Source organism: Ambystoma mexicanum, chromosome 3p, assembly GCF_040938575.1.
Source record: "Ambystoma mexicanum isolate Mex_15411 chromosome 3p, UKY_AmexF1_1, whole genome shotgun sequence".
Taxonomy (NCBI): Eukaryota; Metazoa; Chordata; class Amphibia; order Caudata; family Ambystomatidae; genus Ambystoma; species Ambystoma mexicanum.
The window spans coordinates 11,594,662-11,620,692 of NC_090925.1; the positions used below are offsets into that span (position 1 = coordinate 11,594,662).

General features: G+C 50.8%; 1 protein-coding gene across 1 annotated transcript in view; it reads right to left on the reverse strand.

The window, feature by feature from the left end:
* Positions 1–1,926: 1,926 nt before the first annotated feature.
* The window catches only part of LOC138580070 (uncharacterized), a 253,223-nt gene continuing 229,118 nt past the window's right edge, over positions 1,927–26,031 (reverse strand). The window contains exon 4 of the mRNA XM_069650321.1: positions 1,927–3,649. Coding sequence (XP_069506422.1) covers positions 2,384–3,649 — 1,266 coding nt within the window. The 3' untranslated portion in view covers positions 1,927–2,383. The remainder of the gene's footprint in view (positions 3,650–26,031) is intronic.

A 26,031-nucleotide genomic window follows, 5' to 3' on the forward strand; every position in this document is an offset into this window, starting at 1 on the left:
CTAAAGTTATGAGATCGGGCTCCCAATAACACATCCCTCTAACATGATGGGGGAGGGAGACATGTCTGCTAGTATTTCCTAAGGTGATGAGATCAGGTTCCCAAAAACACATCCCTCTAACATGATGTGGGGGACAGGACATCTCCTGAAATTTTCTAACGTTATGAGATCAGGCTCCCAATAACACATCCCTCTGACATGATGGGGGAGGGAGACATGTCTGCTAGTATTTCCTAAAGTGATGAGATCAGGCTCCCAATAACACATCCCTCTAACATGATGGGGGAGGGAGACATGCCTGCTAGTATTTCCTAAAGTGATGAGATCAGGCTCCCAATAACACATCCCTCAAACATGATGGGGGAGGGAGACATGCCTGCTAGTATTTCCTAAAGTGATGAGATCAGGCTCCCAATAACACATCCCTCTAACATGATGGGGGACGGAGACATGTCTGCTAGCATTTCCTAAAGTGATGAGATCAGGCTCCCAATAACACATCCCTCTAACATGATGGGGGGGACAGGACATCTCATGAAATTTTCTAAAGTTATGAGATCAGGCTCCCAATAACACATCCCTCTAACATGATGGGGGGACAGGACATCTCCTGAAATTTTCTAAATTTATGAGATCAGGCTCCCAATAATACATCCCTCTAACATGATGGGGGAGGGAGACATGTCTGCTAGCATTTCCTAAAGTGATGAGATCAGGCTCCCAATAACACATCCCTCTAACATGATGTGGGGACGCAACTCCTAATATTTTCTAAAGTTATGAGATCAGGCTCCCAATAACACATCCCTCTAACATGATGGGGGGAACAGGACATCTCCTGAAATGTTCTAAAGTTATGAGATCAGGCTCCCAATAACACATCCCTCTAACATAATGGGAGGGACAGGACATCTCCTGAAATGTTCTAAAGTTATGAGATCGGGCTCCCAATAACACATCCCTCTAACATGATGGGGGAGGGAGACATGTCTGCTAGTATTTCCTAAGGTGATGAGATCAGGTTCCCAAAAACACATCCCTCTAACATGATGTGGGGGACAGGACATCTCCTGAAATTTTCTAAAGTTATGAGATCAGGCTCCCAATAACACATCCCTCTAACATGATGGGGGAGGGAGACATGTCTGCTAGCATTTCCTAAAGTGATGAGATCAGGCTCCCAATAACACATCCCTCTAACATGATGTGGGGACGCATCTCCTAATATTTTCTAAAGTTATGAGATCAGGCTCCCAAAAACACATCCCTCTGACATGATGGGGGAGGGAGACATGTCTGCTAGTATTTCCAAAAGTGATGAGATCAGGCTCCCAATAACACATCCCTCTAACATGATGGGGGAGGGAGACATGCCTGCTAGTATTTCCTAAAGTGATGAGATCAGGCTCCCAATAACACATCCCTCAAACATGATGGGGGAGGGAGACATGCCTGCTAGTATTTCCTAAAGTGATGAGATCAGGCTCCCAATAACACATCCCTCAAACATGATGGGGGAGGGAGACATGCCTGCTAGTATTTCCTAAAGTGATGAGATCAGGCTCCCAATAACACATCCCTCTAACATGATGGGGGAGGGAGACATGCCTGCTAGTATTTCCTAAAGTGATGATATCAGGCTCCCAATAACACATCCCTCTAACATGATGGGGGAGGGAGACATGTCTGCTAGCATTTCCTAAAGTGATGAGATCAGGCTCCCAATAACACATCCCTCTAACATGATGGGGGAGGGAGACATGCCTGCTAGTATTTCCTAAAGTGATGAGATCAGGCTCCCAATTTCACATCCCTCTAACATGATGGGGGAGGGAGACATGCCTGCTAGTATTTCCTAAAGTGATGAGATCAGGCTCCCAATAACACATCCCTCTAACATGATGGGGGAGGGAGACATGTCTGCTAGCATTTCCTAAAGTGATGAGATCAGGCTCCCAATAACACATCCCTCTAACATGATGGGGGAGGGAGACATGCCTGCTAGTATTTCCTAAAGTGATGAGATCAGGCTCCCAATAACACATCCCTCAAACATTCCTCTAACATGATGGGGGAACACGTCTTTTCATATTTCCTTCTGTTCATTGCATGTTCCCTGCAATGTTAAGTAAATATGGTATTTCAGAATAATGTTACACACTAATATGTTTCTTCCTTGTGCTTTCTACTGTGATAAAATGAACTGGCTTTTCAAATTGACCTTTTTTGCCACCGTCTGTACCGATAGGATCCGTGTCCTGTGTATTTTCTTCAAGGTACATCCAGGGTAGCTTTCAACATGATGTTTCAGTGGCTTGGACAGTGCTGTTCCATGTCTTGTGTGTGTGCATGCGTGCATGCGTGCGTGCGTGCGTGCGGGTCGTTATGTAGAGTCAGAATGCTTTTTGGCATCAGGCAATGGTGGAATTCTGAATACTGGGGGATTGTCTCTTCTGTGTATTCGCTCATGTTGAGTCAGGTTGCATTTCAACGTAAAGCTTTTCTGGCATTCAGTGCATTGAAAAGGTTTTTCTCCCCTATGTATTCGCTCATGATAAATTAGACTATTTTTAAAACTGAAGTTCTTTTGACACTCTGCGCAATGGTAGGGCTTCTCTCCGGTGTGTGTTTTCCAGTGTAGCTTCAGAGTAGCTTTCAAGCTGAAGTTTGCCTGGCATTCCGTGCACTGAAATGGTTTTTCTCCTGTGTGCGTCCGCTGGTGCTGCGTCAGACTGAGTTTGCGGCTGAAGCTTTTCTGGCAATGTGTGCACTGAAATGGCTTTTCTTCCAGGTGTGTTATTGCGTGCTGGGTCAAAGAGTTTCTGTGAGTGAAGCCTTTTTGGCACAGCGTGCATTGATAGGGTTTCTGCTCCGCGTGAGTCCTCTGGTGCTTCGTCAGGTGCCGTTTCTCCCTGAATGTTTTCCCACATTCAGAGCACTCATGCGGTTTTTGTTGAGGGCGTGCTTTGTGCGTTTTCTCATGCCTCTTCAGGTAGCGTCTATGTGTAAAGATTTTCCCACATTCAAAGCAAAGGTATGTTTTTTGCTGAGAATGTAGCGCCACTTTTTTAGATTTTTCAGTGTGTGCCTTTCCATGGCGCTTTAGGTGTAGTTTTCGAGTGAACCGTTTTTGGCATTCCGGGCACTGAAAGGGCTTTTCTCCGGTGTGCCTTCTCATGTGTACAGTCAGACTGTATTTCTGAGTGAAGCGGGACTGGCACTCTGGGCACTCGTAAGGTTTCACTGCCATCACATTTAATTTAGCACTGAGGAGTTTCTCCAGCTCACTGCAGGCAGACTTTCTTTCGCCCGTATGCGTGTTTTTGGAAAGACTGGATTGGCCTTTTTCGTGTAAAAAGTTCCTACGACCAGTGCTTGGCCTGGCGCTGCAGGATTCTTGTCTGCTTTGTGCACAATGGAGCCACCTTTGGATCCCCTGATCACAGCTTTCTAACCTCTTTATCGGAGTAGTGTGATCGTGTATAGTGAAATCAGATGCTTCACTAGTGCAATCAGTGGCCGCCTCCACTTTTAGTTCCCGGTAACTTCCTGAGGGTAGTAGATTGGTAGACATGGACCCCTTCTCAAAGTCAGGAAGCATGCCGCCGTTCACTTTCCATCTTGCCTTTTCTGTCCATGCTTCAGTTACCTGTAGAATAAAAAAGAAATATCATTGCGCTACATGCAAAGGGGCACAACGAGCATGCGCTCCTGCATGCATTCAGTGCTGTCAGAAGTGCTGCTGCACAAAGAGCAAGCGTTCCTGCATGCATTCAGTGCTATCAGAAGCGCTGCTGCACAAAGAGCAAGCATTCCTGCATGCATTCAGTGCTGTCAGAAGTGCTGGCGCGCAAAGTGCAAGCGCTCCTGCATGCATTCAGTGCTATCAGAAGCGCTGCTGCACAAAGAGCAAGCATTCCTGCATGCATTCAGTGCTGTCAGAAGTGCTGCTGCACAAAGAGCAAGCGTTCCTGCATACATTCAGTGCTATCAGAAGTGCTACCGACAAAGAGCAACCATTCCTGCATGCATTCAGTGCTGTCAGAAGTGCTGCCGCACAACGAACAAGCGTTCCTGCATGCATTCAGTGCTATCAGAAGCGCTGCTGCACAAAGAGCAAGCGTTCCTGCATGCATTCAGTGCTATCAGAAGTGCTGCTGACAAAAAGCAAGCGTTCCTGCATGCATTCAGTGCTATCAGAAGCGCTGCCGCACAAAAAGCAAGTGTTCCTGAATGCATTCAGTGCTATCAGAAGTGCTGCCGCACAACGAGCAAGCATTCCTGAATGCATTCAGTGCTATCAGAAGCGCTGCTGCACAAAGAGCAAGCGTTCCTACATGCATTCAGTGCTATCAGAAGTGCTACCGACAAAGAGCAAGCGTTCCTGCCTGCATTCAGTGCTATCAGAAGCGCTGCCGCACAAAGAGCAAGCGTTCCTGCATGCATTCAGTGCTGTCAGAAGTGCTGCCGCACAACGAACAAGCGTTCCTGCCTGCATTCAGTGCTATCAGAAACGCTGCTGCACAAAGAGCAAGCGTTCCTGCATGCATTCAGTGCTATCAGAAGCCCTGCTGCACAAAGAGCAAGCGTTCCTGCATGCATTCAGTGCTATCAGAAGCGCTGCTGCACAAAGAGCAAGCGTTCCTGCATGCATTCAGTGCTTTCAGAAGTGCTGCTGACAAAGAGCAAGCGTTCCTGCATGCACTGCCGCACAACGAGCAAGCGTTCCTGCATGCATTCAGTGCTATCAGAAGCGCTGCCGCACAAAGAGCAAGCGTTCCTGCCTGCATTCAGTGCTATCAGAAGCACTGGTGCACAAAGAGCAAGCATTCCTGCATGCATTCAGTGCTATCAGAAGCGCTGCTGCACAAAGAGCAAGCGTTCCTGCATGCATTCAGTGCTATCAGAAGCGCTGGCGCACAACAAGCAAGCGTTCCTGCATACATTCAGTGCTGTCAGAAGTGCTGCCGACAAAGAGCAAGCGTTCCTGCATACATTCAGTGCTGTCAGAAGTGCTGCCGACAAAGAGCAAGCGTTCCTGCATGCATTCAGTGCTATCAGAAGCGTTGGTGCACAACGAGCAAGCGTTCCTGCCTGCATTCAGTGCTGTCAGAAGTGCTGCCGACAAAGAGCAAGCGTTCCTGCATACATTCAGTGCTATCAGAAGCGCTGCTGCACAACGAGCAAGCATTCCTGCATGCATTCAGTGCTATCAGAAGCGTTGGTGCACAACGAGCAAGCGTTCCTGCATGCATTCAGTGCTATCAGAAGCGTTGGTGCACAACGAGCAAGCGTTCCTGCATGCATTCAGTGCTATCAGAAGCACTGCCGCACAAAGAGCAAGCATTCCTGCATGCATTCAGTGCTATCAGAAGCGCTGGCGCACAACGAGCAAGCGTTCCTGCATACATTCAGTACTATCAGAAGCGCTGCTGCACAAAGAGCAAGCATTCCTGCATACATTCAGTGCTATCAGAAGCAATGGCGCACAACGAGCAAGCGTTCCTGCATGCATTCAGTGCTATCAGAAGCGCTGCCGCACAAAGAGCAAGCGTTCCTGCATGCATTCACTGCTATCAGAAGCGCTGGCGCACAACGAGCAAGCGTTCCTGCATACATTCAGTGCTATCAGAAGTGCTGCCGCCAAAGAGCAAGCGTTCCTGCCTGCATTCAGTGCTGTCAGAAGTGCTGCCGACAAAGAGCAAGCGTTCCTGCATGCATTCAGTGCTATCAGAAGCGTTGGTGCACAACGAGCAAGCGTTCCTGCATACATTCAGTGCTATCAAAAGAGCTGGTGCACAACGAGCAAGCGTTCCTGCATACATTCAGTGCTGTCAGAAGTGCTGCCGACAAAGAGCAAGCGTTCCTGCATACATTCAGTGCTGTCAGAAGTGCTGCCGACAAAGAGCAAGCGTTCCTGCATGCATTCAGTGCTATCAGAAGCGTTGGTGCACAACGAGCAAGCGTTCCTGCCTGCATTCAGTGCTGTCAGAAGTGCTGCCGACAAAGAGCAAGCGTTCCTGCATACATTCAGTGCTATCAGAAGCGCTGCTGCACAACGAGCAAGCGTTTCTGCATGCATTCAGTGCTATCAGAAGCGTTGGTGCACAACGAGCAAGCGTTCCTGCATGCATTCAGTGCTATCAGAAGCGTTGGTGCACAACGAGCAAGCGTTCCTGCATGCATTCAGTGCTATCAGAAGCACTGCCGCACAAAGAGCAAGCATTCCTGCATGCATTCAGTGCTATCAGAAGCGCTGGCGCACAACGAGCAAGCGTTCCTGCATACATTCAGTACTATCAGAAGCGCTGCTGCACAAAGAGCAAGCATTCCTGCATGCATTCAGTGCTATCAGAAGCGTTGGTGCACAACGAGCAAGCGTTCCTGCATGCATTCAGTGCTATCAGAAGCGCTGCCGACAAAGAGCAAGCGTTCCTGCATGCATTCAGTGCTATCAGAAGCGCTGCTGCACAAAGAGCAAGCGTTCCTGCATGCATTCAGTGCTATCAGAAGCGCTGGCGCACAACGAGCAAGCGCTCCTGCATACATTCAGTGCTATCAGAAGTGCTGCCAACAAAGAGCAAGCGTTCCTGCCTGCATTCAGTGATGTCAGAAGTGCTGCCGACAAAGAGCAAGCGTTCCTACATGCATTCAGTGCTATCAGAAGTGCTGCCGCACAACGAGCAAGCATTCCTGCATGCATTCAGTGCTATCAGAAGTGCTGCCGCACAACGAGCAAGCATTCCTGCATGCATTCCGTACTATCAGAAGCGCTGGCGCACAACAAGCAAGCGTTCCCCCATACATTCAGTGCTATCAGAAGTGCTGCCGACAAAGAGCAAGCGTTACTGCATGCATTCAGTGCTATCAGAAGCGCTGCTGCACAAAGAGCAAGCGTTCCTGCATGCATTCAGTGCTATCAGAAGCGCTGGCGCACAACGAGCAAGCGTTCCTGCACACATTCAGTGCTATCAGAAGTGCTGCCGACAAAGAGCAAGCGTTCCTGCCTGCATTCAGTGCTGTCAGAAGTGCTGCCGACAAAGAGCAAGCGTTCCTGCCTGCATTCAGTGCTGTCAGAAGTGCTGCTGACAAAGAGCAAGCGTTCCTGCATGCATTCAGTGCTATCAGAAGTGCTGCCGCACAACGAGCAAGCATTCCTGCATGCATTCAGTGCTGTCAGAAGCGCTGCCGCATAATGAGCAAGCGTTTCTGAATGCATTCAGTGCTATCAGAAGCGCTGCACCACAAAGAGCAAGCGTTCCTGCATACATTCAGTGCTATCAGAAGTGCTGCCGCACAAAGAGCAAGCGTTCCTGTATGCATTAAGTGCTGTCATAAGTGCTGCCGACAAAGATCAAGCGTTCCTGCATGCATTCACTGCTATCAGAAGTGCTGCCGACAAAGAGCAAGCGTTCCTGCCTGCATTTAGTGCTGTCATAAGTGCTGCCGACAAAGAGCAAGCGTTCCTGCATGCATTCAGTGCTGTCAGAAGCGCTGTCGCACAATGAGCAAGCATTCCTGCATGCATTCAGTGCTATCAGAAGCGCTGCCGCACAAAGAGCAAGCGTTCCTGCATGCATTCAGTGCTATCAGAAGCGTTGGTGCACAACGAGCAAGCGTTCCTGCATACATTCAGTGCTATCAGAAGTGCTACCGACAAAGAGCAAGCATTCCTGCATGCATTCAGTGCTATCAGAAGCGCTGCCGCACAACGAGCAAGCATTCCTGCATGCATTCATTGCTATCAGAAGCGCTGCCGCACAAAGAGCAAGCGTTCCTGCCTGCATTCAGTGATGTCAGAAGTGCTGCCGACAAAGAGCAAGCGTTCCTGCATGCATTCAGTGCTATCAGAAGTGCTGCCGCACAACAAGCAAGCATTCCTGCATGCATTCAGTGCTATCAGAAGTGCTGCCGCACAACGAGCAAGCATTCCTGCATGCATTCCGTGCTATCAGAAGCGCTGGCGCACAACAAGCAAGCGTTCCTCCATACATTCAGTGCTATCAGAAGTGCTGCCGACAAAGAGCAAGCGTTCCTGCATGCATTCAGTGCTATCAGAAGCGCTGCTGCACAAAGAGCAAGCGTTCCTGCATGCATTCAGTGCTATCAGAAGCGCTGGCGCACAACGAGCAAGCGTTCCTGCACACATTCATTGCTATCAGAAGTGCTGCCGACAAAGAGCAAGCGTTCCTGCCTGCATTCAGTGCTGTCAAAAGTGCTGCCGACAAAGAGCAAGCGTTCCTGCCTGCATTCAGTGCTGTCAGAAGTGCTGCTGACAAAGAGCAAGCGTTTCTGAATGCATTCAGTGCTATCAGAAGCGCTGCACCACAAAGAGCAACCGTTCCTGCATGCATTCAGTGCTATCAGAAGCACTGCCGCACAACGAGCAAGCGTTCCTGCATGCATTCAGTGCTATCAGAAGCGCTGCTGCACAAAGAGCAAGCGTTCCTGCATGCATTCAGTGCTATCACAAGCGCTGGCGCACAACGAGCAAGCGTTCCTGCATACATTCACTGCTATCAGAAGTGCTGCCGACAAAGAGCAAGCGTTCCTGCCTGCATTTAGTGCTGTCAGAAGTGCTGCTGACAAAGAGCAATCGTTCCTGCATTTATTCAGTGCTATCAGAAGCGCTGCCGCACAACGAGCAAGCGTTTCTGAATGCATTCAGTGCTATCAGAAGCGCTGCACCACAAAGAGCAAGCGTTCCTGCATGCATTCAGTGCTATCAGAAGCGCTGCTGCACAAAGAGCAAGCGTTCCTGCATGCATTCAGTGCTATCAGAAGCGCTGGTGCACAACAAGCAAGCGTTCCTGCATACATTCAGTGCTGTCAGAAGTGCTGCCGACAAAGAGCAAGCGTTCCTGCGTACATTCAGTGCTGTCAGAAGTGCTGCCGACAAAGAGCAAGCGTTCCTGCATGCATTCAGTGCTATCAGAAGCGTTGGTGCACAACGAGCAAGCGTTCCTGCCTGCATTCAGTGCTGTCAGAAGTGCTGCCGACAAAGAGCAAGCGTTCCTGCATACATTCAGTGCTATCAGAAGCGCTGCTGCACAACGAGCAAGCATTCCTGCATGCATTCAGTGCTATCAGAAGCGTTGGTGCACAACGAGCAAGCATTCCTGCATGCATTCAGTGCTATCAGAAGCGTTGGTGCACAACGAGCAAGCGTTCCTGCATGCATTCAGTGCTATCAGAAGCACTGCCGCACAAAGAGCAAGCATTCCTGCATGCATTCAGTGCTATCAGAAGCGCTGGCGCACAACGAGCAAGCGTTCCTGCATACATTCAGTACTATCAGAAGCGCTGCTGCACAAAGAGCAAGCATTCCTGCATGCATTCAGTGCTATCAGAAGCGTTGGTGCACAACGAGCAAGCGTTCCTGCATGCATTCAGTGCTATCAGAAGCGCTGCCGACAAAGAGCAAGCGTTCCTGCATGCATTCAGTGCTATCAGAAGCGCTGCTGCACAAAGAGCAAGCGTTCCTGCATGCATTCAGTGCTATCAGAAGCGCTGGCGCACAACGAGCAAGCGCTCCTGCATACATTCAGTGCTATCAGAAGTGCTGCCAACAAAGAGCAAGCGTTCCTGCCTGCATTCAGTGATGTCAGAAGTGCTGCCGACAAAGAGCAAGCGTTCCTACATGCATTCAGTGCTATCAGAAGTGCTGCCGCACAACGAGCAAGCATTCCTGCATGCATTCAGTGCTATCAGAAGTGCTGCCGCACAACGAGCAAGCATTCCTGCATGCATTCCGTGCTATCAGAAGCGCTGGCGCACAACAAGCAAGCGTTCCTCCATACATTCAGTGCTATCAGAAGTGCTGCCGACAAAGAGCAAGCGTTCCTGCATGCATTCTGTGCTATCAGAAGCGCTGCTGCACAAAGAGCAAGCGTTCCTGCATGCATTCAGTGCTATCAGAAGCGTTGGTGCACAACGAGCAAGCGTTCCTGCATACATTCAGTGCTATCAGAAGTGCTACCGACAAAGAGCAAGCATTCCTGCATGGATTCAGTGCTATCAGAAGCGCTGTCGCACAACGAGCAAGCGTTCCTGCATGCATTCAGTGCTATCAGAAGCGCTGCCGCACAACGAGCAAGCGTTCCTGCATACATTCAGTGCTATCAGAAGCGCTGCTGCACAAAGAGCAAGCGTTCCTGCATGCATTCAGTGCTATCAGAAGCGTTGGTGCACAACGAGCAAGCGTTCCTGCATACATTCAGTGCTATCAGAAGTGCTACCGACAAAGAGCAAGCATTCCTGCATGCATTCAGTGCTATCAGAAGCGCTGCCGCACAACGAGCAAGCGTTCCTGCATGCATTCAGTGCTATCAGAAGCGCTGCCGCACAAAGAGCAAGTGTTCCTGCATGCATTCAGTGCTATCAGAAGAGCTGGCACACAACGAGCAAGCGTTCCTGCATACATTCAGTGCTATCAGAAGCGCTGCTGCACAAAGAGCAAGCGTTCCTGCATGCATTCAGTGCTATCAGAAGCGCTGGCGCACAACAAGCAAGCGTTCCTTCATACATTCAGTGCTATCAGAAGTGCTGCCGACAAAGAGCAACCATTCCTGCATGCATTCAGTGCTATCAGAAGTGCTGGCGCACAACTAGCAAGCGTTCCTGCATGCATTCAGTGCTATCAGAAGCGCTGCTGCACAAAGAGCAAGCGTTCCTGCATGCATTCAGTGCTATCAGAAGCGCTGCTGCACAAAGAGCAAGCGTTCCTGCATGTATTCAGTGCTATCAGGAGTGCTGGCGCACAACGAGCAAGCGTTTCTGCATACATTCAGTGCTATCAGAAGCGCTGCTGCACAAAGAGCAAGCGTTCCTGCATGCATTCAGTGCTATCAGAAGCGTTTGTGCACAACGAGCAAGCGTTCCTGCCTGCATTCAGTGCTATCAGAAGCACTGGTGCACAAAGAGCAAGCATTCCTGCATGCATTCCGTGCTATCAGAAGCGCTGGCGCACAACAAGCAAGCGTTCCTCCATACATTCAGTGCTATCAGAAGTGCTGCCGACAAAGAGCAAGCGTTCCTGCATGCATTCAGTGCTATCAGAAGCGCTGCTGCACAAAGAGCAAGCGTTCCTGCATGCATTCAGTGCTATCAGAAGCGCTGGCGCACAACGAGCAAGCGTTCCTGCACACATTCAGTGCTATCAGAAGTGCTGCCGACAAAGAGCAAGCGTTCCTGCCTGCATTCAGTGCTGTCAGAAGTGCTGCCGACAAAGAGCAAGCGTTCCTGCCTGCATTCAGTGCTGTCAGAAGTGTTGCTGACAAAGAGCAAGCGTTCCTGCATGCATTCAGTGCTATCAGAAGTGCTGCCGCACAACGAGCAAGCATTCCTGCATGCATTCAGTGCTGTCAGAAGCGCTGCCGCATAATGAGCAAGCGTTTCTGAATGCATTCAGTGCTATCAGAAGCGCTGCACCACAAAGAGCAAGCGTTCCTGCATACATTCAGTGCTATCAGAAGTGCTGCCGCACAAAGAGCAAGCGTTCCTGTATGCATTCAGTGCTGTCATAAGTGCTGCCGACAAAGAGCAAGCGTTCCTGCATGCATTCACTGCTATCAGAAGTGCTGCCGACAAAGAGCAAGCGTTCCTGCCTGCATTTAGTGCTGTCATAAGTGCTGCCGACAAAGAGCAAGCGTTCCTGCATGCATTCAGTGCTGTCAGAAGCGCTGTCGCACAATGAGCAAGCATTCCTGCATGCATTCAGTGCTATCAGAAGCGCTGCCGCACAAAGAGCAAGCGTTCCTGCATGCATTCAGTGCTATCAGAAGCGTTGGTGCACAACGAGCAAGCGTTCCTGCATACATTCAGTGCTATCAGAAGTGCTACCGACAAAGAGCAAGCATTCCTGCATGCATTCAGTGCTATCAGAAGCGCTGCCGCACAACGAGCAAGCATTCCTGCATGCATTCATTGCTATCAGAAGCGCTGCCGCACAAAGAGCAAGCGTTCCTGCCTGCATTCAGTGATGTCAGAAGTGCTGCCGACAAAGAGCAAGCGTTCCTGCATGCATTCAGTGCTATCAGAAGTGCTGCCGCACAACAAGCAAGCATTCCTGCATGCATTCAGTGCTATCAGAAGTGCTGCCGCACAACGAGCAAGCATTCCTGCATGCATTCCGTGCTATCAGAAGCGCTGGCGCACAACAAGCAAGCGTTCCTCCATACATTCAGTGCTATCAGAAGTGCTGCCGACAAAGAGCAAGCGTTCCTGCATGCATTCAGTGCTATCAGAAGCGCTGCTGCACAAAGAGCAAGCGTTCCTGCATGCATTCAGTGCTATCAGAAGCGCTGGCGCACAACGAGCAAGCGTTCCTGCACACATTCATTGCTATCAGAAGTGCTGCGAACAAAGAGCAAGCGTTCCTGCCTGCATTCAGTGCTGTCAAAAGTGCTGCCGACAAAGAGCAAGCGTTCCTGCCTGCATTCAGTGCTGTCAGAAGTGCTGCTGACAAAGAGCAAGCGTTTCTGAATGCATTCAGTGCTATCAGAAGCGCTGCACCACAAAGAGCAACCGTTCCTGCATGCATTCAGTGCTATCAGAAGCACTGCCGCACAACGAGCAAGCGTTCCTGCATGCATTCAGTGCTATCAGAAGCGCTGCTGCACAAAGAGCAAGCGTTCCTGCATGCATTCAGTGCTATCACAAGCGCTGACGCACAACGAGCAAGCGTTCCTGCATACATTCACTGCTATCAGAAGTGCTGCCGACAAAGAGCAAGCGTTCCTGCCTGCATTTAGTGCTGTCAGAAGTGCTGCTGACAAAGAGCAATCGTTCCTGCATTTATTCAGTGCTATCAGAAGCGCTGCCGCACAATGAGCAAGCGTTTCTGAATGCATTCAGTGCTATCAGAAGCGCTGCACCACAAAGAGCAAGCGTTCCTGCATGCATTCAGTGCTATCAGAAGCGCTGCTGCACAAAGAGCAAGCGTTCCTGCATGCATTCAGTGCTATCAGAAGCGCTGGTGCACAACAAGCAAGCGTTCCTGCATACATTCAGTGCTGTCAGAAGTGCTGCCGACAAAGAGCAAGCGTTCCTGCGTACATTCAGTGCTGTCAGAAGTGCTGCCGACAAAGAGCAAGCGTTCCTGCATGCATTCAGTGCTATCAGAAGCGTTGGTGCACAACGAGCAAGCGTTCCTGCCTGCATTCAGTGCTGTCAGAAGTGCTGCCGACAAAGAGCAAGCGTTCCTGCATACATTCAGTGCTATCAGAAGCGCTGCTGCACAACGAGCAAGCATTCCTGCATGCATTCAGTGCTATCAGAAGCGTTGGTGCACAACGAGCAAGCGTTTCTGCATGCATTCAGTGCTATCAGAAGCGTTGGTGCACAACGAGCAAGCGTTCCTGCATGCATTCAGTGCTATCAGAAGCACTGCCGCACAAAGAGCAAGCATTCCTGCATGCATTCAGTGCTATCAGAAGCGCTGGCGCACAACGAGCAAGCGTTCCTGCATACATTCAGTACTATCAGAAGCGCTGCTGCACAAAGAGCAAGCATTCCTGCATGCATTCAGTGCTATCAGAAGCGTTGGTGCACAACGAGCAAGCGTTCCTGCATGCATTCAGTGCTATCAGAAGCGCTGCCGACAAAGAGCAAGCGTTCCTGCATGCATTCAGTGCTATCAGAAGCGCTGCTGCACAAAGAGCAAGCGTTCCTGCATGCATTCAGTGCTATCAGAAGCGCTGGCGCACAACGAGCAAGCGCTCCTGCATACATTCAGTGCTATCAGAAGTGCTGCCAACAAAGAGCAAGCGTTCCTGCCTGCATTCAGTGATGTCAGAAGTGCTGCCGACAAAGAGCAAGCGTTCCTACATGCATTCAGTGCTATCAGAAGTGCTGCTGCACAACGAGCAAGCATTCCTGCATGCATTCAGTGCTATCAGAAGTGCTGCCGCACAACGAGCAAGCATTCCTGCATGCATTCCGTGCTATCAGAAGCGCTGGCGCACAACAAGCAAGCGTTCCTCCATACATTCAGTGCTATCAGAAGTGCTGCCGACAAAGAGCAAGCGTTCCTGCATGCATTCTGTGCTATCAGAAGCGCTGCTGCACAAAGAGCAAGCGTTCCTGCATGCATTCAGTGCTATCAGAAGCGCTGGCGCACAACGAGCAAGCGTTCCTGCACACATTCAGTGCTATCAGAAGTGCTGCCAACAAAGAGCAAGCGTTCCTGCCTGCATTCAGTGATGTCAGAAGTGCTGCCGACAAAGAGCAAGCGTTCCTACATGCATTCAGTGCTATCAGAAGTGCTGCTGCACAACGAGCAAGCATTCCTGCATGCATTCAGTGCTATCAGAAGTGCTGCCGCACAACGAGCAAGCATTCCTGCATGCATTCCGTGCTATCAGAAGCGCTGGCGCACAACAAGCAAGCGTTCCTCCATACATTCAGTGCTATCAGAAGTGCTGCCGACAAAGAGCAAGCGTTCCTGCATGCATTCTGTGCTATCAGAAGCGCTGCTGCACAAAGAGCAAGCGTTCCTGCATGCATTCAGTGCTATCAGAAGCGCTGGCGCACAACGAGCAAGCGTTCCTGCACACATTCAGTGCTATCAGAAGTGCTGCCGACAAAGAGCAAGCGTTCCTGCCTGCATTCAGTGCTGTCAGAAGTGCTGCCGACAAAGAGCAAGCGTTCCTGCCTGCATTCAGTGCTGTCAGAAGTGCTGCTGACAAAGAGCAAGCGTTCCTGCATGCATTCAGTGCTATCAGAAGTGCTGCCGCACAACGAGCAAGCATTCCTGCATGCATTCAGTGCTGTCAGAAGCGCTGCCGCATAATGAGCAAGCGTTTCTGAATACATTCAGTGCTATCAGAAGCGCTGCACCACAAAGAGCAAGCGTTCCTGCATACATTCAGTGCTATCAGAAGTGCTGCCGCACAAAGAGCAAGCGTTCCTGTATGCATTCAGTGCTGTCATAAGTGCTGCCGACAAAGAGCAAGCGTTCCTGCATGCATTCACTGCTATCAGAAGTGCTGCCGACAAAGAGCAAGCGTTCCTGCCTGCATTTAGTGCTGTCATAAGTGCTGCCGACAAAGAGCAAGCGTTCCTGCATGCATTCAGTGCTATCAGAAGCGTTGGTGCACAACGAGCAAGCGTTCCTGCATACATTCAGTGCTATCAGAAGTGCTACCGACAAAGAGCAAGCATTCCTGCATGCATTCAGTGCTATCAGAAGCGCTGCCGCACAAAGAGCAAGCGTTCCTGCATGCATTCAGTGCTATCAGAAGCGTTGGTGCACAACGAGCAAGCGTTCCTGCATACATTCAGTGCTATCAGAAGTGCTACCGACAAAGAGCAAGCATTCCTGCATGCATTCAGTGCTATCAGAAGCGCTGCCGCACAACGAGCAAGCATTCCTGCATGCATTCAGTGCTATCAGAAGCGCTACCGCACAAAGAGCAAGCGTTCCTGCCTGCATTCAGTGATGTCAGAAGTGCTGCCGACAAAGAGCAAGCGTTCCTGCATGCATTCAGTGCTATCAGAAGTGCTGCCGCACAACAAGCAAGCATTCCTGCATGCATTCAGTGCTATCAGAAGTGCTGCCGCACAACGAGCAAGCATTCCTGCATGCATTCCGTGCTATCAGAAGCGCTGGCGCACAACAAGCAAGCATTCCTCCATACATTCAGTGCTATCAGAAGTGCTGCCGACAAAGAGCAAGCGTTCCTGCATGCATTCAGTGCTATCAGAAGCGCTGCTGCACAAAGAGCAAGCGTTCCTGCATGCATTCAGTGCTATCAGAAGCGCTGGCGCACAACGAGCAAGCGTTCCTGCACACATTCATTGCTATCAGAAGTGCTGCCGACAAAGAGCAAGCGTTCCTGCCTGCATTCAGTGCTGTCAGAAGTGCTGCCGACAAAGAGCAAGCGTTCCTGCCTGCATTCAGTGCTGTCAGAAGTGCTGCTGACAAAGAGCAAGCGTTTCTGAATGCATTCAGTGCTATCAGAAGCGCTGCACCACAAAGAGCAACCGTTCCTGCATGCATTCAGTGCTACCAGAAGCGCTGCCGCACAACGAGCAAGCGTTCCTGCATGCATTCCGTGCTATCAGAAGCGCTGCTGCACAAAGAGCAAGCGTTCCTGCATGCATTCAGTGCTATCACAAGCGCTGGCGCACAACAAGCAAGCGTTCCTGCATACATTCACTGCTATCAGAAGTGCTGCCGACAAAGAGCAAGCGTTCCTGCCTGCATTTAGTGCTGTCAGAAGTGCTGCTGACAAAGAGCAATCGTTCCTGCATTTATTCAGTGCTATCAGAAGCGTTGCCGCACAACGAGCAAGCGTTTCTGAATGCATTCAGTGCTATCAGAAGCGCTGCACCACAAAGAGCAAGCGTTCCTGCATGCATTCAGTGCTATCAGAAGCGCTGCTGCACAAAGAGCAAGCGTTCCTGCATGCATTCAGTGCTATCAGAAGCGCTGGCGCACAACAAGCAAGCCTTCCTGCATGCATTCAGTGCTATCAGAAGCGCTGCTGCACAAAGAGCAAGCGTTTCTGAATGCATTCAGTGCTATCAGAAGCGCTGCACCACAAAGAGCAAGCGTTCCTGCATGCATTCAGTGCTATCAGAAGCGCTGCTGCACAAAGAGCAAGCGTTCCTGCATGCATTCAGTGCTATCAGAAGCGCTGGCGCACAACAAGCAAGCGTTCCTGCATACATTCTGTGCTATCAGAAGCGCTGCTGCACAAAGAGCAAGCGTTCCTGCATGCATTCAGTGCTATCAGAAGCGTTGGTGCACAACGAGCAAGCGTTCCTGCATACATTCAGTGCTATCAGAAGTGCTACCGACAAAGAGCAAGCATTCCTGCATGGATTCAGTGCTATCAGAAGCGCTGCCGCACAACGAGCAAGCGTTCCTGCATGCATTCAGTGCTATCAGAAGCGCTGCCGCACAACGAGCAAGCGTTCCTGCATACATTCAGTGCTATCAGAAGCGCTGCTGCACAAAGAGCAAGCGTTCCTGCATGCATTCAGTGCTATCAGAAGCGTTGGTGCACAACGAGCAAGCGTTCCTGCATACATTCAGTGCTATCAGAAGTGCTACCGACAAAGAGCAAGCATTCCTGCATGCATTCAGTGCTATCAGAAGCGCTGCCGCACAACGAGCAAGCGTTCCTGCATGCATTCAGTGCTATCAGAAGCGCTGCCGCACAAAGAGCAAGCGTTCCTGCATGCATTCAGTGCTATCAGAAGCACTGGCACACAACGAGCAAGCGTTCCTGCATACATTCAGTGCTATCAGAAGCGCTGCTGCACAAAGAGCAAGCGTTCCTGCATGCATTCAGTGCTATCAGAAGCGCTGGCGCACAACAAGCAAGCGTTCCTTCATACATTCAGTGCTATCAGAAGTGCTGCCGACAAAGAGCAACCATTCCTGCATGCATTCAGTGCTATCAGAAGTGCTGGCGCACAACTAGCAAGCGTTCCTGCATGCATTCAGTGCTATCAGAAGCGCTGCTGCACAAAGAGCAAGCGTTCCTGCATGCATTCAGTGCTATCAGAAGCGCTGCTGCACAAAGAGCAAGCGTTCCTGCATGCATTCAGTGCTATCAGGAGTGCTGGCGCACAACGAGCAAGCGTTTCTGCATACATTCAGTGCTATCAGAAGCGCTGCTGCACAAAGAGCAAGCGTTCCTGCATGCATTCAGTGCTATCAGAAGCGTTTGTGCACAACGAGCAAGCGTTCCTGCCTGCATTCAGTGCTATCAGAAGCACTGGTGCACAAAGAGCAAGCATTCCTGCATGCATTCAGTGCTATCAGAAGCGCTGCTGCACAAAGAGCAAGCATTCCTGCATACATTCAGTGCTATCAGAAGCAATGGCGCACAACGAGCAAGCGTTCCTGCATACATTCAGTGCTATCAGAAGTGCTGCCGACAAAGAGCAAGCGTTCCTGCCTGCATTCAGTGCTGTCAGAAGTGCTGCCGACAAAGAGCAAGCGTTCCTGCAGGCATTCAGTGCTATCAGAAGCGCTGCCGCACAACGAGCAAGCGTTACTGCATACATTCAGTGCTATCAGAAGTGTTGGTGCACAACGAGCAAGCGTTCCTGCATGCATTCAGTGCTATCAGAAGCGTTGGTGCACAACGAGCAAGCGTTCCTGCATGCATTCAGTGCTATCAGAAGCACTGCCGCACCAAGAGCAAGCATTCCTGCATGCATTCAGTGCTATCAGAAGCGCTGGCGCACGAGCAAGCGTTCCTGCATACATTCAGTGCTATCAGAAGCGCTGCCGACAAAGAGCAAGCATTCCTGCATGCATTCAGTGCTATCAGAAGCGCTGCTGCACAAAGAGCAAGCGTTCCTGCATACATTCAGTGCTATCAGAAGCGCTGGCGCACAACGAGCAAGCGTTCCTGCATACATTCAGTGCTATCAGAAGTGCTGCCAACAAAGAGCAAGCGTTCCTGCCTGCATTCAGTGATGTCAGAAGTGCTGCCGACAAAGAGCAAGCGTTCCTGCATGCATTCAGTGCTATCAGAAGTGCTGCCGCACAAAGAGCAAGCATTCCTGCATGCATTCAGTGCTATCAGAAGTGCTGCCGCACAACGAGCAAGCATTCCCGCATGAATTCCGTGCTATCAGAAGCGCTGGCGCACAACAAGCAAGCGTTCCTCCATACATTCAGTGCTATCGGAAGTGCTGCCGACAAAGAGCAAGCGTTCCTGCATGCATTCAGTGCTATCAGAAGCGCTGCTGCACAAAGAGCAAGCGTTCCTGCATGCATTCAGTGCTATCAGAAGCGCTGGCGCACAACGAGCAAGCGTTCCTGCACACATTCATTGCTATCAGAAGTGCTGCCGACAAAGAGCAAGCGTTCCTGCCTGCATTCAGTGCTGTCAGAAGTGCTGCCGACAAAGAGCAAGCGTTCCTGCCTGCATTCAGTGCTGTCAGAAGTGCTGCTGACAAAGAGCAAGCGTTTCTGAATGCATTCAGTGCTATCAGAAGCGCTGCACCACAAAGAGCAAGCGTTCCTGCCTGCATTCAGTGCTATCAGAAGCGCTGGCGCACAACGAGCAAGCGTTCCTGCATACATTCACTGCTATCAGAAGTGCTGCCGACAAAGAGCAAGCGTTCCTGCCTGCATTTAGTGCTGTCAGAAGTGCTGCTGACAAAGAGCAAGCGTTCCTGCATTTATTCAGTGCTATCAGAAGCGCTGCTGCACAAAGAGCAAGCGTTCCTGCATGCATTCAGTGCTATCAGAAGCGCTGGCGCACAACAAGCAAGCGTTCCTGCATGCATTCAGTGCTATCAGAAGCACTGCTGCACAAAGAGCAAGCGTTTCTGAATGCATTCAGTGCTATCAGAAGCGCTGCATCACAAAGAGCAAGCGTTCCTGCATGCATTCAGTGCTATCAGAAGCGCTGCTGCACAAAGAGCAAGCGTTCCTGCATGCATTCAGTGCTATGAGAAGCGCTGGCGCACAACAAGCAAGCGTTCCTGCATACATTCAGTGCTATCAGAAGCGCTGCTGCACAAAGAGCAAGCGTTCCTGCATGCATTCAGTGCTATCAGAAGCGTTGGTGCACAACGAGCAAGCGTTCCTGCATACATTCAGTGCTATCAGAAGTGCTACCGACAAAGAGCAAGCATTCCTGCCTGCATTCAGTGCTATCAGAAGCGCTGCCGCACAACTAGCAAGCGTTCCTGCATGCATTCAGTGCTATCAGAAGCGCTGGCACACAACGAGCAAGCGTTCCTGCATACATTCAGTGCTATCAGAAGCGCTGCACCACAAAGAGCAAGCGTTCCTGCATGCATTCAGTGCTATCAGAAGCGCTGGCGCACAACAAGCAAGCGTTCCTGCATACATTCAGTGCTATCAGAAGCACTGCTGCACAAAGAGCAAGCATTCCTGCATGCATTCAGTGCTATCAGAAGCGCTGCTGCACAAAGAGCAAGCATTCCTGCATGCATTCAGTGCTATCAGAAGCAATGGCGCACAACGAGCAAGCGTTCCTGCATACATTCAGTGCTATCAGAAGTGCTGCCGACAAAGAGCAAGCGTTCCTGCAGGCATTCAGTGCTATCAGAAGCGCTGCTGCACAAAGAGCAAGCGTTCCTGCATGCATTCAGTGCTATCAGAAGCGCTGGCGCACAACGAGCAAGCGTTCCTGCATACAATCAGTGCTATCAGAAGCGCTGGCGCTCAACGAGCAAGCGTTCCTGCATGCATTCAGTGCTATCAGAAGTGCTGGCGCACAACGAGCAAGTGTTCCTGCCTGCATTCAGTGCTGTCAGAAGTGCTGCCGCACAAAGAGCAAACGTTCCTGCATACATTCAGTGCTATCAGAAGTGCTGCCGACAAAGAGCAAGCGTTCCTGCATGCATTCAGTGCTGTCAGAAGTGCTGCCGACAAAGAGCAAGCGTTCCTGCATACATTCAGTGCTATCAGAAGCGCTGCCGCACAACGAGCAAGCATTCCTGCATGCATTCAGTGCTATCAGAAGCGTTGGTGCACAACGAGCAAGCGTTCCTGCATGCATTCAGTGCTATCAGAAGCGTTGGAGCACAACGAGCAAGCGTTCCTGCATGCATTCAGTGCTATCAGAAGCACTGCCGCACAAAGAGCAAGCATTCCTGCATGCATTCAGTGCTATCAGAAGCGCTGGCGCACAACGAGCAAGCGTTCCTGCATACATTCAGTACTATCAGAAGCACTGCTGCACAAAGAGCAAGCATTCCTGCATGAATTCAGTGCTATCAGAAGCGTTGGTTCACAACGAGCAAGCGTTCCTGCATGCATTCAGTGCTATCAGAAGCGCTGCTGACAAAGAGCAAGCGTTCCTGCATGCATTCAGTGCTATCAGAAGCGCTGCTGCACAAAGAGCAAGCGTTCCTGCATGCATTCAGTGCTATCAGAAGCGCTGGCGCACAACGAGCAAGCGCTCCTGCATACATTCAGTGCTATCAGAAGTGCTGCCAACAAAGAGCAAGCGTTCCTGCCTGCATTCAGTGATGTCAGAAGTGCTGCTGACAAAGAGCAAGCGTTCCTGCATGCATTCAGGGCTATCAGAAGTGCTGCCGCACAACGAGCAAGCATTCCTGCATGCATTCAGTGCTATCAGAAGTGCGGCCGCACAACGAGCAAGCATTACTGCATGCATTCCGTGCTATCAGAAGCGCTGGCGCACAACAAGCAAGCGTTCCTCCATACATTCAGTGCTATCAGAAGTGCTGCCGACAAAGAGCAAGCGTTCCTGCATGCATTCAGTGCTATCAGAAGCTCTGCTGCACAAAGAGCAAGCATTCCTGCATACATTCAGTGCTATCAGAAGCAATGGCGCACAACGAGCAAGCGTTCCTGCATACATTCAGTGCTATCAGAAGTGCTGCCGACAAAGAGCAAGCGTTCCTGCCTGCATTCAGTGCAGTCAGAAGTGCTGCCGACAAAGAGCAAGCGTTCCTGCAGGCATTCAGTGCTATCAGAAGCGCTGGCGCAAAACAAGCAAGCGTTCCTGGATACATTCAGTGCTATCAAAAGCGCTGGCGCACAACGAGCAAGCGTTCCTGCCTGCATTCAGTGCTGTCAGAAGTGCTGCCGACAAAGAGCAAGCGTTCCTGCATACATTCAGTGCTATCAGAAGCGCTGCCGCACAACGAGCAAGCATTCCTGCATGTATTCAGTGCTATCAGAAGCGTTGGTGCACAACGAGCAAGCGTTCCTGCATGCATTCAGTGCTATCAGAAGCGTTGGTGCACAACGAGCAAGCGTTCCTGCATGCATTCAGTGCTATCAGAAGCGCTGCCGACAAAGAGCAAGCGTTCCTGCATGCATTCAGTGCTATCAGAAGTGCTGCTGCACAAAGAGCAAGCGTTCCTGCATGCATTCAGTGCTATCAGAAGCGCTGGCGCACAACGAGCAGGCGTTCCTGCATACATTCAGTGCTATCAGAAGTGCTGCCAACAAAGAGCAAGCGTTCCTGTCTGCATTCAGTGATATCAGAAGTGCTGCCGACAAAGAGCAAGCTTTCCTGCCTGCATTCAGTGCTGTCAGAAGTGCTGCCGACAAAGAGCAAGCGTTCCTGCAGGCATTCAGTGCTATCAGAAGCGCTGGCGCACAACAAGCAAGCGTTCCTGCATACATTCAGTGCTATCAAAAGCGCTGGCGCACAACGAGCAAGCGTTCCTGCATACATTCAGTGCTATCAGAAGCGCTGCCGCACAACGAGCAAGCATTCCTGCATGCATTCAGTGCTATCAGAAGCGTTGCTGCACAACGAGCAAGCGTTCCTGCATGCATTCAGTGCTATCAGAAGCGTTGGTGCACAACGAGCAAGCGTTCCTGCAGGCATTCAGTGCTATCAGAAGCGCTGGCGCACAACAAGCAAGCGTTCCTGCATACATTCAGTGCTATCAAAAGCGCTGGCGCACAACGAGCAAGCGTTCCTGCATACATTCAGTGCTATCAGAAGCGCTGCCGCACAACGAGCAAGCATTCCTGCATGCATTCAGTGCTATCAGAAGCGTTGCTGCACAACGAGCAAGCGTTCCTGCATGCATTCAGTGCTATCAGAAGCGTTGGTGCACAACGAGCAAGCGTTCCTGCATGCATTCAGTGCTATCAGAAGCACTGCCGCACAAAGAGCAAGCAATCCTGCATGCATTCAGTGCTATCAGAAGCGCTGGCGCACAACGAGCAAGCGTTCCTGCATGCATTCAGTGCTATCAGAAGCACTGCCGCACAAAGAGCAAGCAATCCTGCATGCATTCAGTGCTATCAGAAGCGCTGGCGCACAACGAGCAAGCGTTCCTGCATACATTCAGTGCTATCAGAAGCGCTGCCGACAAAGAGCAAGCGTTCCTGCATGCATTCAGTGCTATCAGAAGCGCTGCTGCACAAAGAGCAAGCGTTCCTGCATGCATTCAGTGCTATCAGAAGCGCTGGCGCACAACGAGCAAGCATTCCTGCATACATTCAGTGCTATCAGAAGTGCTGCCAACAAAGAGCAAGCGTTCCTGCCTGCATTCAGTGATGTCAGAAGTGCTGCCGACAAAGAGCAAGCGTTCCTGCATGCATTCAGTGCTATCAGAAGTGCTGCCGCACAACGAGCAAGCATTCCTGCATGCATTCAGTGCTATCAGAAGTGCTGCCGCACAACGAGCAAGCATTCCTGCATGCATTCCGTGCTATCAGAAGCGCTGGCGCACAACAAGCAAGCGTTCCTCCATACATTCAGTGCTATCAGAAGTGCTGCCGACAAAGAGCAAGCGTTCCTGCATGCATTCAGTGCTATCAGAAGCGCTGCTGCACAAAGAGCAAGCGTTCCTGCATGCATTCAGTGCAATCAGAAGCGCTGGCGCACAACGAGCAAGCGTTCCTGCACACATTCATTGCTATCAGAAGTGCTGCCGACAAAGAGCAAGCGTTCCTGCCTGCATTCAGTGCTGTCAGAAGTGCTGCCGACAAAGAGCAAGCGTTCCTGCCTGCATTCAGTGCTGTCAGAAGTGCTGCTGACAAAGAGCAAGCGTTTCTGAATGCATTCAGTGCTATCAGAAGCGCTGCACCACAAAGAGCAAGCGTTCCTGCATGCATTCAGTGCTATCAGAAGCGCTGGCGCACAACGAGCAAGCGTTCCTGCCTGCATTCACTGCTATCAGAAGTGCTGCCGACAAAGAGCAAGCGTTCCTGCATACATTCAGTGCTATCAGAAGCGTTGCCGCACAACGAGCAAGCGTTCCTGCCTGCATTCAGTGCTATCAGAAGCGCTGCACCACAAAGAGCAAGCGTTCCTGCCTGCATTCAGTGCTATCAGAAGCGCTGCTGCACAAAGAGCAAGCATTCCTGCATGCATTCAGTGCTATCAGAAGCGCTGGCGCACAACAAGCAAGCGTTCCTGCATGCATTCAGTGCTATCAGAAGCACTGCTGCACAAAGAGCAAGCGTTTCTGAATGCATTCAGTGCTATCAGAAGCGTTGGTGCACAACGAGCAAGCGTTCCTGCATACATTCAGTGCTATCAGAAGTGCTACCGACAAAGAGCAAGCATTCCTGCATGCATTCAGTGCTATCAGAAGCGCTGCCGCACAACGAGCAAGCATTCCTGCATGCATTCAGTGCTATCAGAAGCGCTACCGCACAAAGAGCAAGCGTTCCTGCCTGCATTCAGTGATGTCAGAAGTGCTGCCGACAAAGAGCAAGCGTTCCTGCATGCATTCAGTGCTATCAGAAGTGCTGCCGCACAACAAGCAAGCATTCCTGCATGCATTCAGTGCTATCAGAAGTGCTGCCGCACAACGAGCAAGCATTCCTGCATGCATTCCGTGCTATCAGAAGCGCTGGCGCACAACAAGCAAGCATTCCTCCATACATTCAGTGCTATCAGAAGTGCTGCCGACAAAGAGCAAGCGTTCCTGCATGCATTCAGTGCTATCAGAAGCGCTGCTGCACAAAGAGCAAGCGTTCCTGCATGCATTCAGTGCTATCAGAAGCGCTGGCGCACAACGAGCAAGCGTTCCTGCACACATTCATTGCTATCAGAAGTGCTGCCGACAAAGAGCAAGCGTTCCTGCCTGCATTCAGTGCTGTCAGAAGTGCTGCCGACAAAGAGCAAGCGTTCCTGCCTGCATTCAGTGCTGTCAGAAGTGCTGCTGACAAAGAGCAAGCGTTTCTGAATGCATTCAGTGCTATCAGAAGCGCTGCACCACAAAGAGCAACCGTTCCTGCATGCATTCAGTGCTACCAGAAGCGCTGCCGCACAACGAGCAAGCGTTCCTGCATGCATTCCGTGCTATCAGAAGCGCTGCTGCACAAAGAGCAAGCGTTCCTGCATGCATTCAGTGCTATCACAAGCGCTGGCGCACAACAAGCAAGCGTTCCTGCATACATTCACTGCTATCAGAAGTGCTGCCGACAAAGAGCAAGCGTTCCTGCCTGCATTTAGTGCTGTCAGAAGTGCTGCTGACAAAGAGCAATCGTTCCTGCATTTATTCAGTGCTATCAGAAGCGTTGCCGCACAACGAGCAAGCGTTTCTGAATGCATTCAGTGCTATCAGAAGCGCTGCACCACAAAGAGCAAGCGTTCCTGCATGCATTCAGTGCTATCAGAAGCGCTGCTGCACAAAGAGCAAGCGTTCCTGCATGCATTCAGTGCTATCAGAAGCGCTGGCGCACAACAAGCAAGCCTTCCTGCATGCATTCAGTGCTATCAGAAGCGCTGCTGCACAAAGAGCAAGCGTTTCTGAATGCATTCAGTGCTATCAGAAGCGCTGCACCACAAAGAGCAAGCGTTCCTGCATGCATTCAGTGCTATCAGAAGCGCTGCTGCACAAAGAGCAAGCGTTCCTGCATGCATTCAGTGCTATCAGAAGCGCTGGCGCACAACAAGCAAGCGTTCCTGCATACATTCTGTGCTATCAGAAGCGCTGCTGCACAAAGAGCAAGCGTTCCTGCATGCATTCAGTGCTATCAGAAGCGTTGGTGCACAACGAGCAAGCGTTCCTGCATACATTCAGTGCTATCAGAAGTGCTACCGACAAAGAGCAAGCATTCCTGCATGGATTCAGTGCTATCAGAAGCGCTGCCGCACAACGAGCAAGCGTTCCTGCATGCATTCAGTGCTATCAGAAGCGCTGCCGCACAACGAGCAAGCGTTCCTGCATACATTCAGTGCTATCAGAAGCGCTGCTGCACAAAGAGCAAGCGTTCCTGCATGCATTCAGTGCTATCAGAAGCATTGGTGCACAACGAGCAAGCGTTCCTGCATACATTCAGTGCTATCAGAAGTGCTACCGACAAAGAGCAAGCATTCCTGCATGCATTCAGTGCTATCAGAAGCGCTGCCGCACAACGAGCAAGCGTTCCTGCATGCATTCAGTGCTATCAGAAGCGCTGCCGCACAAAGAGCAAGCGTTCCTGCATGCATTCAGTGCTATCAGAAGCGCTGGCACACAACGAGCAAGCGTTCCTGCATACATTCAGTGCTATCAGAAGCGCTGCTGCACAAAGAGCAAGCGTTCCTGCATGCATTCAGTGCTATCAGAAGCGCTGGCGCACAACAAGCAAGCGTTCCTTCA